At 28.3% G+C, this 12,622-nt stretch overlaps 1 protein-coding gene across 13 annotated transcripts in view; it reads right to left on the reverse strand.

The window, feature by feature from the left end:
* Nucleotides 1-4,938: 4,938 nt before the first annotated feature.
* LOC126835234 (uncharacterized) overlaps nucleotides 4,939-12,622 on the reverse strand; it is a 50,891-nt gene continuing 43,207 nt past the window's right edge. For 2 of the 13 annotated variants that reach the window (XM_050567682.1, XM_050567680.1), the window contains exons 2-12: nucleotides 9,428-9,497; nucleotides 9,294-9,329; nucleotides 9,190-9,219; nucleotides 7,834-7,884; nucleotides 7,554-7,583; nucleotides 7,452-7,481; nucleotides 7,251-7,298; nucleotides 6,460-6,489; nucleotides 5,599-5,691; nucleotides 5,153-5,365; nucleotides 4,944-5,091 (exon numbers count right to left, since the gene is read on the reverse strand). In XM_050567682.1, coding sequence (XP_050423639.1) covers nucleotides 5,018-5,091; nucleotides 5,153-5,365; nucleotides 5,599-5,691; nucleotides 6,460-6,489; nucleotides 7,251-7,298; nucleotides 7,452-7,481; nucleotides 7,554-7,583; nucleotides 7,834-7,884; nucleotides 9,190-9,219; nucleotides 9,294-9,329; nucleotides 9,428-9,491 — 699 coding nt within the window. In that variant the 5' untranslated portion in view covers nucleotides 9,492-9,497 and the 3' untranslated portion in view covers nucleotides 4,944-5,017. Of the gene's footprint in view, nucleotides 5,092-5,152; nucleotides 5,366-5,598; nucleotides 5,692-6,459; nucleotides 6,490-7,250; nucleotides 7,299-7,451; nucleotides 7,482-7,553; nucleotides 7,584-7,833; nucleotides 7,885-9,189; nucleotides 9,220-9,293; nucleotides 9,330-9,427; nucleotides 9,498-10,880; nucleotides 10,997-12,622 lie in introns of those variants that run through there. The other 11 variants (XM_050567684.1, XM_050567683.1, XM_050567681.1 and 8 more) reach the window with 9 other exon arrangements.

A 12,622-nucleotide genomic window follows, 5' to 3' on the forward strand; every position in this document is an offset into this window, starting at 1 on the left:
AAGAGAGGGTAAAAACAAAAAAAATTGTCAATTTTTAATCAAAAATGTTTTATAATTACAAGGAGTTTTTGTAAAATCATTTATCGTGTAAATTGAAATCTAATATTGTATTATTGTTTATTTTTTTCAAAACCAAGCGGTTTTTCACAGCGACTGTTGACAAATGGTAAGTTCCTATAGGTATCACAAACGTTGAATAGTATATGAATCTTCGTATATTACAATTACAGTTTGTATAGTTTTATTTCTTATTTTTTTTTTATCGAAAATGCCTTATTGTTATTATTATACGTATTACACTTAAAAGGCAGTTTCAGATTAAATGTTGTGTTTGCAAAAATAACGTACAAAACACTTTTAAAACCAACTTGTTTACGATAAAAAATTATAATTATTCTGTAATAGTAGTTTATGTATAATGTATAATGTATAAAGCGATAGTTATGCTACAACTACCGGGATCTGGCGGTCTGACTACGTGTTGAGGCGGTATCTATGCCGACAGCTGGGTTGCGCGAGCTGTGGCGCCTCGTAGTCATGCATCCGCCACAGTGCTTTTATGTGGTGGGCCCGCCACAACATTATATTTGTCGTTAACAGGTATTACAGCATTATGGTCTCTTATGTATAAATTTATCATTTTTTTCCTACTATCAATTATACTCTAATTTCAGTTACAACTAGTAACAACACAGTACAAATTTATTTGTAACTATAAAAATTATTATATACTTAATAAAGTAAAACGTAAATAACAATTCTAAAATGGTCGTTTACAATCGAATAAGTGCATATATTTGTGTAGGCAACCGTCGTGACGCGCCGCTATTATTTTTTTAGTCATATTCACTACATCAAAAAACGTAGATCTGTACTCAAATCATTTACACAATTATAGAATTTTTTATTTAATTTGTTTTTTTTTATATTAACAACTTAATTAATAAAATAACACAATAAAATGGACTGCTCAAACGATTGGGTTGTCGCCTAAAGACTTTAGATATTTGTAAACTGCATTATGAAGACTCTTCAAAAAAAAAAAAAAATCATCACAGTTAAGTTTGTTATTATGGATAACAGAAAGTTTAGTAATTATCAACTAAATTTAAGTCGGTAGTTCCGATAGGTGATTCGAAGAACTTACGTTGTTTTCTGTTTCTGTAACGGTAAATTGCTTAAGAACGTTGTCATTTTTTTTTTTTTTAATACATATATCTTATCATTGAGATTCAGTTAGAAAGATATTAATATTTTGAGAATTATTTTTTTCCCAAACATTTAGGTACATAATTTATTAAATTTTTCAATATTTAAAATATTTTGATCTTTAACTCTTATATGTAAAACAAAGATCTCATTTGTTTTTTTATATGTGAACGTATGTTTTTAATTTCATAGATCTGTAGACAAAATTAAAAAAAAAATGTAGCGTTTGAATTTCTAATTTTCATCACACGGTTCCCTACTTATTACGTCCTGTAACGTTTTGTTAATACATTGAAGTATTGTTAATTGTGTTTATAAATTCCCTAATTGTGACTAAATTTTATATTGCTGCACAATGTACGATGGAAACTAATAAACATTATGATTTCGTACACAAAAACTTTTTCCTATTAGTAATAGAGAAAATTTTGTAAACATGTTTTTGGCATTTGACATTTATGCCCCGGCTACTGAAGATTTGGGTATTTTGTATCCATATGCCATAAACATTAAAATATATTTCCCTGATATAGAAGTAATAAACAATCAATATAGATGGTGATGATAATGGCAATTAATATGCCATAGATATTGACAAACAATTTCTTCTTGAAATCTTTGAAGAAGGATATAATCAGTGTGGATTAAACTCAACATTTTGTGTCGAGTAATATTTTCTTATAAAACATTTTTTTTCAGAATTATTATTTGACCGATAGAAGTTATTATTATTATTTATAACCACATAAAAGCGCTTGTGGTTTATTTAACCCAACAATATTGATTTTAAATTCAAAACTTTATCATTTACAATATTAAAAAAAAAACAAATAAATGTCTACGTAATTAATATTAAAAATAGTTACATGTAGTAAAATAAAATAAAATAAACAAACATTGTCTTGGTAAAATTTAATTTTCCATTTGATTTAGGAGTAAAATAATGCAGCAAGTAGTTGATATTTTCAAAATGTAAAAAAAAACTTAGATACTAGTTGTACTTATCCCATTTTCGAACTATATTAAAAAGATAGTTTTTGCAGATTGCATATATTTTAACAAAAACGCCTAAAATCTTAAAAAAAAATTATCAAACCATAAAAACAATTTTATGTAGATGTATGATACAACAACAAAAAAAAAATGTATCGAAGGACCAGCCAAAGTCATTTGGCACGAGAAGAAAAAGGAAGCAGTACTGAGTTGTTACGCCTAATTAGTTTTCGGTAGCAACCTAACGCACACTATCATAAGTAGCTGTTCAGATGGCATAACGGTAAGAGAATTGGACGATAGTAACACGGGATCGACGCAGACTTTTACGGAATGAATTAGTTTATATTTACAATGGACAACAGAAAATAGAGTTTATATACAAGGGGGTTCTTATGGTGGGTTCCGTTTTGTCCAATGGCTAAGAGAAAAATCTTCAAACTAAACTAAAATTAACTTAAAAACTATTGACGGAGGCGAACTCGTTCTTGTAATTGAATGGTTATACAAACAGCAAACTCCGCATACAGCCAAGCGAAATGAATAGACACAATTCAGGTATGTGGCGTGGCAGCTGGGTAATTAAAATAATAATAGCAACAACAATACAGGTTAGATTAATTTTAATTTACAGAGGACGGACACAACAACGGAACAAGCAGGGAGAAAAATGCCAACCAACAACAACGATAACGCGTTAACAGTAGATCTATGCAGAATGATACTATTAAGTTTTGTGCTCAAGTACCACTTTTAATTCCCTCTTGCACTACAACTGTTGTTCCTCAAACTTCGACTATTATTTCGGTTACTGTTCCTACGTCCGTGCCATCGGCTACTATCTCTATCTCATATAACACATCGGACATGATCAGTACTTCTAAAATAATTCATCGTGTGCATAGAAATAGAAAACATGATATAAAATGTATTTCTTGTGATAAATATCCTGACACAGTAAAATTATATTCAGAAAAGTCACAACTTCCAAAAATAACTCAGGATCTTGGTGCTTTGCTTAGACAAGAAATAGTTGATAATCATTTAACGAAATCCTATCATACAATTAGTCTGAAAATGCTTCGCCTTTCTACATTATCATAACCCAATTCAAAGCAATATACTCTAATAAGTCGTGCAATTTTAAAGTACAATGAAAAACTTGGAAATATAATTGGTTCTTTAATGATACATGCATATGGAGATCCAAAAAAATTGACTTTAAGTGCATACCCATATCCTATAAGAGTAGTTACAAGTCAAATTGCTAATCAATTTAATTTTATTGAATACAATAAAAATAATACTTATGATTTTTAATATTTAACTCCTACATCACATAAAGAATTTCTTCAATGTATTATGAAAAGTTATAAAACAACTTTTTCAGAATACTTAATTTCGGATACATTATCTATGTCATTGCGGTGTGATGGGTCGGTGGATCGATCGCAGGTGGATAAAATGTATGTTATATTAAAAACCGTGTCATTAATAGGAGTAGCAGAGCAATACTTTTTGGGAGCTGGGCAAGTCAAACAAATAAGTGCAGAGGGAATTTTAGACGCTATTGAAACAGCTTGTAAAAATACCGTTGGTCAAGAGGTAACTGAAGTAATTTTAAAAACATATCATCGGTTGTTAGGGATGGTGCTGCTGTGAATATTGGTAACAAGAGATTATTGTGGACATTACTTGAAAGTAAATGGAGAGATAAGACAAATAAATTTAACGTGCCGTTAATTAAAATTTAGTGTGCAGTGCATAGATTAAATTTGGCATGGAAAGATATAAGTTCTACAGTGGTTTCCCATTTAGTGTTTAAGTTGTCGGGTATTTCCGAGTTTTCGTTCAATTAGTATAGTTGGAGGATGGATAGATGGACTTGAAGACAAACTTAACAGTACTGATGGTAAAACACTGAAGAGTATTAAATTAATAGATACACAAGAAAAAAGAAATAGTAGACATAAATTATATGTCACTGAAAACAGATCCGTACAAGCTATATGTTATGAAATAGCGATGAACATTTTGTGAATACAATTAAACTAGCGGCAAATTTAAATCCAAATGCTAACATAAAAAACGCATTCAACGTTTTGGGTCATGATTTAGATTTAGCCGGCCTAGGAATGGAAAATACAGACATTCTGGAACATGATAAAATAGAGGACCTACGCCAGATGTCTTTGTCTAAACTTGTTCAGCATTTATCTGGATCTGATGCGTACAAAAATCTAAATATTTTACTTTCTCGTATTATAGCTGACAAACCTCACAGTGCTGACGTTGAACGTTTAATCAGTAAAAGTAATATTCTTAAATCAATAAATCGTCAAAGTTTGCACGTAGAAACTGAAAATGAATATCTATTTATTCATTTTAACATGCCACCTCTACAAAATTGGGATCCAAGACAAGCAGTACAGATATGGTTAAAACAAAATGAACGTCGCGTTAAGGATACACCAAAAGCTAAGGAACAAGAATGGTGTCATGGTATATTTGAGGAAGGGTCAAAAAGAAATTCTGAACAAGAACATGGTGAAACTTCAAAAAAAAGAAGACAATTTTAAAATAAAAATACTATTATGTTTTTGTACCTGTGTGTTAAATACAAAAAAAAATATTATTTTAAACAAGAAAAAAGTAAAATTTTAATAAAAAAGGACATTTTTAATCCTATGTTTATATTATTTATTATTGTTATTTATATTAGTAGGCAGAATTAGATACAAGTGAAACATAAACTATACTATAATTAGAAGTTAAAATTTAAATTATTAAGTGCAAACGCTCTTATTAAGCCAAGTTAGGTTAGGGTGATGCAGGTTCGGTTCCATAATAACATGCGCAGTTGAAAAAAATCCTTAGAATAAGCCATGCCTGAGAGAATAGGTTATGTTAAACTATAAACGCCAGTCAATTCCCTCATTTAAATATGTACTTATGCGTTCCCCTTTGACGTTTCCGTTGTTTACAAAATGTATATGGCTCTCAAAGATTTTGAAAGACTGTTTGACTGTCAGTCCGTGACGTAAGACACAAACACCGTGTACAACATCAGCCTTTGTTATGTACTCTACTGGGAATTTTGTACTCGTGAACAAACCCAACATTTGACATACGTGTTGAAAATTCATATTGTGGTTCCTTGGTTCTAAAGAAAAAGTTTTCAAAAGTAAGCTAAATTTGGCTTGCTGCACGGACAAACAAATACATATTTGGACAAACTTAAATTAGGGCTAATCCTTATATCCTCACCCAAGAGAAAAAGTGTATTGAGTCACAAAATGGAAATTTAAAGGAGGGAGAAAAACAAATTTATATATATTATCCGAATATAAATTTTTTCCGTGTAACCACTAGTTTTTGTATTAGATTATTATTTACTTTCATCAATATCGGTCAATAACTTTGATAAAGTTTTTTTAAACAACATTCTTCGATCAACTCCACGCTCAAAAACAGTAACGTCATGATTACCTGAAAATTCAATAAATGTGTTAAACAAAGTATAAATAATTTTTTTAAGTGTTTTTAATTTGGTAACCTCAGTAAACACGGTGAAATTTAAAAATTACAAATTACATTATTCGAAAAACGAACATATTTTAACAAACACACAAATCGTTAAAAGATGTTTTTATTGGAATTATACGTGTACGTGTGTTGCAATTATAAATGTCAAAAACGTTTTGTGATAGGTACTTTATTATATTAAAAAGATGTGCAGTAACTACAATTACTGGTATAGTTTTTCGCTTACAATAAAAATGCCAATTGAAATAAATATCGGACACAAATTTCGACTAGTGAATACAAGCCATTCTACTAGCTTATATTAGTTTTTATTAAAATAACTAAAAAAAATAAAAAGACTAAATATTCTAATTGATTAATATTTGTGTGTGAGATATAAATGGGTCACTATACCCATTTCTATCTAAATTTAGAAGTTAAATTATGTAATGTTTTAAAATTAAAAGTTCAATGAAAGTACAAATTTTTCGCTTTCAGTTTGGGAAAAGTTTAGTGATTGGTAAAATATATAGCATTTAAATGAACGTACAGTTGTTGAACAAATATTTGTATTATGTTATGTTTAGCTAATTATAAACTTGTAAATCGACCGTTTTCATTTTAACAGTTTGCTCTCATTACGTTACGGAAACTTGGATTGACTTAAAATACATTTTGAATGACCGTCGAGATTTAAGCTCTATTTACGACTGTCGGATAAAGGGTAATTACCAAGATATGCAACCTCAATTTTAGTTTTGTCTGGAACAAAAACATAAAATTATGCAATAAATATTTATTCGATTGTTGAATATGAGTATTTTAGTAGATCTGAGTAGAGAAATAATTAAAAAAATAAGATAACTTAGGACAATTAATAACTTTATTTTTTTTTTTTTAATTACTTTAATTATTAAATTGATTGAGCCTTTAAAAAAAGGTCAACCATGCCCAAACAATCCTCGCTAGAATGGGATTTTATTAAGAAAAAGTACTAGAGTCTTATGCGTAAAACGTGTAGATATAATATTATCTAATAAGAAAGACACTAATGGTCGCGCGGCCGATAAGGTTTTACAAATTTTCCATTATTTTAATTATTTTTCATTTTCATTCATTTACTTTTGTACAATTGTTCATTCAGTATAAACTTTACGATTAATTAACGAAAGTACACCGAAAATATTAGTGTAAACAAAAAAATAGTAGTAAAGAATTTTGGTTTACATCACTCTATTGCACACAATCCCGTTTACGATTCAGTAATTTTATTCAACAACGGAGTTAAGTAACTCATTGTAGGTAAAAATGGTCAAATTCGTCCAATTAAAACTCATACTGTCGGTTAAACAATAAATTTGAAAAATTAGTACTTACAAACTGAAATAAGTATAGCGCATAAGAATAAAAAATATTTTTTTTAAGTAAAATTTTATGTGAAACACGGTTTTTTTTAATTACCCGATATTTTCACTATCAGTATTATAAAAGGTATTTGAAAATATGTTGAATTTTATAACTACCTGAGCCTTTGTGTACTATTTTTTGCAGTTGGTCCTCCAATCCCATCTCTAAAATTTAAAAAAAAAAACACATTTTTATATTTATCTAATGTCTGTTTGTCAATTTCAAAATTAATGTGCTTATGATTTTTCTCATAGTTTAAAAACTAATCTGAAAGCTTTGTGTAATATGAAATACTATAAATATGAAACATGAATTACGGTTTAATGTTAAGTCATCCATTGGTTTGTCTGAAATTAAAACGATAACATTTTATAATTGTGAACAACAAACAAATATAGGAAAATATTTTCAATTATTACCAGATACTGCACACATATGAGATAATGACTCTGAAATTATGATTACAAAAAAACTGATTTTTTAACGATATTGGACTTAATTTCATGTTCAATTATAAATTTAAAGGAGAAAGTCAAGGTATAAAATACACATTTAATAATAATAAGAATGTTAAATATACGAATTAAAATTGAGTGATTCAAATTTAATATTTCCATCACTTATAAATTTGCATTGATAAATTGTTTTTGCAATTATTGTTTCATTACTTAATCGGTTTGCTTATAGAATAATAATTACTCATGGGAAGATTAAGTGCAACAATTTCTTTTATTTTATTCCAAAGGGTCCCTGAAATAAATAAATAATTGATTGCGTTAAAAAAAATCACATGAAATTTTAATGAGACATAATATGTATAAAAGTGTTCTGAATAGAAGTACATTTTTAGTTAAAAGTGGCCCATTGAACTAGTGATAAACCGTGTTGGAATTTTATTACATAATTATTATATAAAATCTATTATAGATCATCACTAATATTGTACAAACTGAATTATAATATAATGATATTATTCGTGTGGAAGACTCTTTTGAGAAATATTCTCAATACAAGTTGCATTATTTGAGCTTAGTATCCTCAACAAACAGGGACGGCGCCAAGGGGGGGGCGAGGGTGGGCGGTCGCCCCCCCAGATATTTTGCTAAATAGTATAATTTTAAATATTTGATTATTATTCCTAAAACCCAGATTTTGATTAACTGTATTTTTATATATACAAATTTAGTTATTACGGAAATTGTGAAAACAATTGTTGTTTTGATTTAAACCTGTTTATCTATACAAATTTAGTTATTAGCTATGACATTGCCACCAAATGTGGCCTTTTTTTATCAATATATTTTGAGTGTTTTTGCAATCGGTTATCAATAATCCGTCGTCCATATAATTATGTGTTTTGGTGTGTATATATATATATATAAATATATATATATATATAATTATAATATTTACGTTTGTGTGTGTGTTTTCCAAAAATTCAGTGTTTATTGACGGATTGTTTTGGTTTAATAGAATGTAGGTATAACACGATAACTGTAATCTCCACTGTCTGGTTGTTGGGCGTTTTATAAGCCTTCATTTTTACTTCGACTTTCATAGAGTACAATAAGAGCTATATGATGGCCGACAGGTAAAAATAACGCTTATTTTAAAAAGTTGCCTTACTTAAATTGTACACTAGTATATATTGTCCCTTAATCTGTAATAAATTCATATTTTATACTATTTCACTGATAAATATTAAAGTCATTCACTGATAAATCATTATGATTGTTTTTTATTGACAGAAGTAGGTAAAACTATTGTGGTTGCCCCTCCAAAAAATTTACTTGACCTTTCCCGCCCCCCTAGGAAAAAATTCTGGCGCCGTGCCTGTCAACAAACCTTGACTTCACTAATATTGATAATTCCTGGAGTTTTTCGGTAAAAAGTATTTAAAAAAAAAAAAAAAAATTACACACAAAGGCCAATATTTGGTGGCATTTTTTCATAGAGATTATAATTCACAAATATAAATTACGTTATAGTCAGGTCAAATGCAAGTACAATAAAACCATTAAATTTATAGTATTAATAATTTTAAGTATTTCTTACCTTTTTCATCATGTATTTCAATGAGTTGGTCTGTAACAAATTATGTATAAAAACTGTAAGTCTTAAAACTTAAAAAGTATTTTGTTAACAATAAATGTACTGACTTGTAGCATGAAGCGTCCTTCTCCAGCCTGCAGTATCTGTAAAAAAGTTGAATATTGAATATTGAATTTGTTAAGCTTTTTTTAAACGTTATCTAAGTACCTTGGGTAAGTACTTGTAAAAGCGAATTACATACCATAAGAATGATTTGCCAAAACATTTGAAATAGCACAGAAGAGTAAGATATATATATATTTCATTTTTGTCTGCAAGTAATAATATAAATTAAAACATATTAAACGGAATTATTGGCCTAAGAACTCGAAGTAATGTAGAAAAAAAGACAAATGACTATTAAGCTAACAGTGTTATCATCAACATTTGTTTGAATTTCCACGTTAAAAAAACTAAAGTATTTTACAAATACAATTTTTTAAATTTTACTAATATGTTTTTTTTTTTATGGATAACAAATCGTTTTTGGATTGTATTACGTTTTATCATTTGTCGTTTTGAACGTTTACATTTGTTTGCATGATAGTACCTTATTGTTGCAAATATTATATCAAACACAAATTTTGTATGGAAACCAATAAAAATATTTAAACAAATGGTTTTTACCTTCGTATGTCATGTATTCTAGTTCACACATTTTTCATTACTGTGTTGATATTTTCAGATCTCTTAATAAATAAATTAAATTCCTCTACATTCATTAATGTGTCGCAGTTAAGAAAATAGTATCGTTATACATTTTCTATAAATGTTTACACTAGACCATTGTATAGACGATAGCATATAACCGCATAGGTCATCGATATTTCTACAGTGTGATTATTTTATCATAGGCCACTCAATATCTTAGTTCAATTAATAATTTGATTTTTTTTTTCAAAAAATGTGATCTCGATTTTCAAAAAATGTATACATTTTCAGCTCCTCAATCTTAGTTTTTTTGATAGCAACTTTTTAAACATAAATTTTGTAACTTTTTACAATATGCTTTTTTTTAACTCGCTTTTGACTAAAAAAAAAAAAGCAAGGGCCTTATTCAACAAAGTCCAAATTTATTGAGTAAAGTATTATTAAATGAATGTGTCAACACTAATATTCAACCAAATTTAAATTACAAAAAAACTTACAATATAAAACATTATCTGGAATGTTAACTAATAAATTTATTAGGAACTTAATTGATTAGGCCCACACTTTTATTTTTAATCGAAAATTAAAGACGTTTAACATTATTTAAAATTGTATTTAATTTTTGGTTATTTTCAAAGTAACTGACATTTTAAATAAAATGTGCTACAAATAATTGGTAAATTGTTCTTGTAGTTAAATATTTTTTTTACTTTTTAGTTAAATATTTTTTTTACTTTTTAGTTAATTTTTTTACTATTTTTTAGAAAGCATGTTTCTAAAAAAATTTTTAAATTGAGAATTATGTACCAAACATTTTAAATGATTGATAAAAAATTTTTGGATAACTCTTTTTGAAGTACTTAAATAGTTATAATAATAATAATAATATGAGTACTCAACAATTGCTGGTGATATTTTTCAGTTAGTTCAAAACACATATTTTGAAAATACATGGTTTTAATAAAACCATTAAATATAAGAACACAATTTCGTTTATTACTTACTTAAATATTTGCAATGATAGTTGTACTGACTGTTTCAATGGTTTTTTTACGACTGATCGAATGGCTTACATATTGCCGACCGAAACAATAAAATCTAGATTTATTTTGCAGAATTTGTTATGCGAATTTGTTAACAACAGCAACATTAGTCATTTTTCGTTATGAACAACATATTTACATAATTCTGAATCATAATAACAAGCAGAGTATAATATTTTGTTTGTATACTAAATACTAAACCTTACAAAACAGTTCGTGCAAACGATCACCGCAAATGGAAACGCGATATTAAATCTATCAGATTCAACTTTTTGTTAACCCAAGATAAAAATGTAGAATCAAGTTTATACGGGGATTATAGTTAGGAAAAACAATGTCATTAAACTACTCTTAGTATCTAATATTAACGTAATTGTTAATAAATCCCAACATAGAATCCAATTAGTATTACTATAACTCGAATGCTGTTATTAATGAATAATTCGAAGGGTCATTAAATATTCCAAAATATGTTTTCAAAGCCACATCTTTTGTCCACCAATATGTTTCGCCTATTATATTCAAAACGGCTGTCTGCTTATGCGAGTTGCACAAAATGAGAAGTCGTTTAGGTGATTTTTTAAAAAGGCATGCCGAAAATTGATTAAACCTTGACCCCTCATGTTTAAGGCTCTCTTGAATCACAGATTAGATAAAACGAGACGGTGAACTTTGTCATTTACTTAAAACTGAAACCCTCTTTAACTTAGCGGGACCAAATTCCAGAAATTAATGTATTGTGCAAAACACTTTACTATAATATTAAATCAGTCATAACGTCAATGAACATCAAGTGATACTCAGTTCTGAAACAATTACTTCTCAAAAATATTTTTTTTCCTACCATTGATTATACTCCGAGCTGAGTAGGGTTTTGATTTGCTTACATTTTCAAATCTCATTTAGTCGGTTCTTTGTGAGATGAGCGGTAAAAGTTAAACTTTTGGTTTGCCGTGTGCATTTGAGGAATTTCAAAAGAAAAATTAATAGTTTTTTGGTGACATAAAAAATGTGTACGTATACTTTGATGATTTGCTTATAGCAACAGAGGATGAAGTTCTGCATGATGAGGTAGTAATACAGGTATTAGAAAGGGCAAAACAATTAAGTATAAAGTTTAATAGTTTTAAGATTACATATAAAAGGCATGAGTTTAATTATATTGATATGGGGTTTGCCAGTGGGGGAACTAACCAGATGAGTACAGAATTAAAGCGTTAATGTCTTTAAAATCACCTAAATGCAAACTGGAATTACAGAGATTTTCAGGAGCTTTTAACTACTAGTGACAGTTTATAATAAATATGTCTACGTTAATTACACCTCTGAGAGACTTATTAAAAAACAATGTTAATTGGTTGTGGAGTGAAGCTCGTACTGAAGTATTAGACAAACTCAAGCAAATAGTTGCAAGTTCTCAAGTATTAGTGAATTTTGACCCAGGAAAAGGGATAACAATACAATGTGATAGTTCACAAACGGGATTAGGATGTTGCCTCCGACAAGGGAATATAACTTTTCATCAATAAATTTAAATTAGTTGAACAAAGGTATGCTCAGATTGAAAAGGAGATGCCTAGTACCTTAAATGCTTGAAAGGTATTTCACAATTATGTATTTGGGCATAAACAAAATATATTGACAGATCAGTCTCCTTTAGTTTTAATATTTAAAAAAAAAATTAATAAAGTGATTTCAGTGCG

The sequence above is a fragment of the Adelges cooleyi genome, unplaced genomic scaffold (genome assembly GCF_023614345.1).
Source record: "Adelges cooleyi isolate 19-005CV unplaced genomic scaffold, UGA_ACOO_1.1 ACOO_flye_CR_arks_rails_tigmint_CR_PRNA_23, whole genome shotgun sequence".
NCBI classification, from domain to species: Eukaryota; Metazoa; Arthropoda; class Insecta; order Hemiptera; family Adelgidae; genus Adelges; species Adelges cooleyi.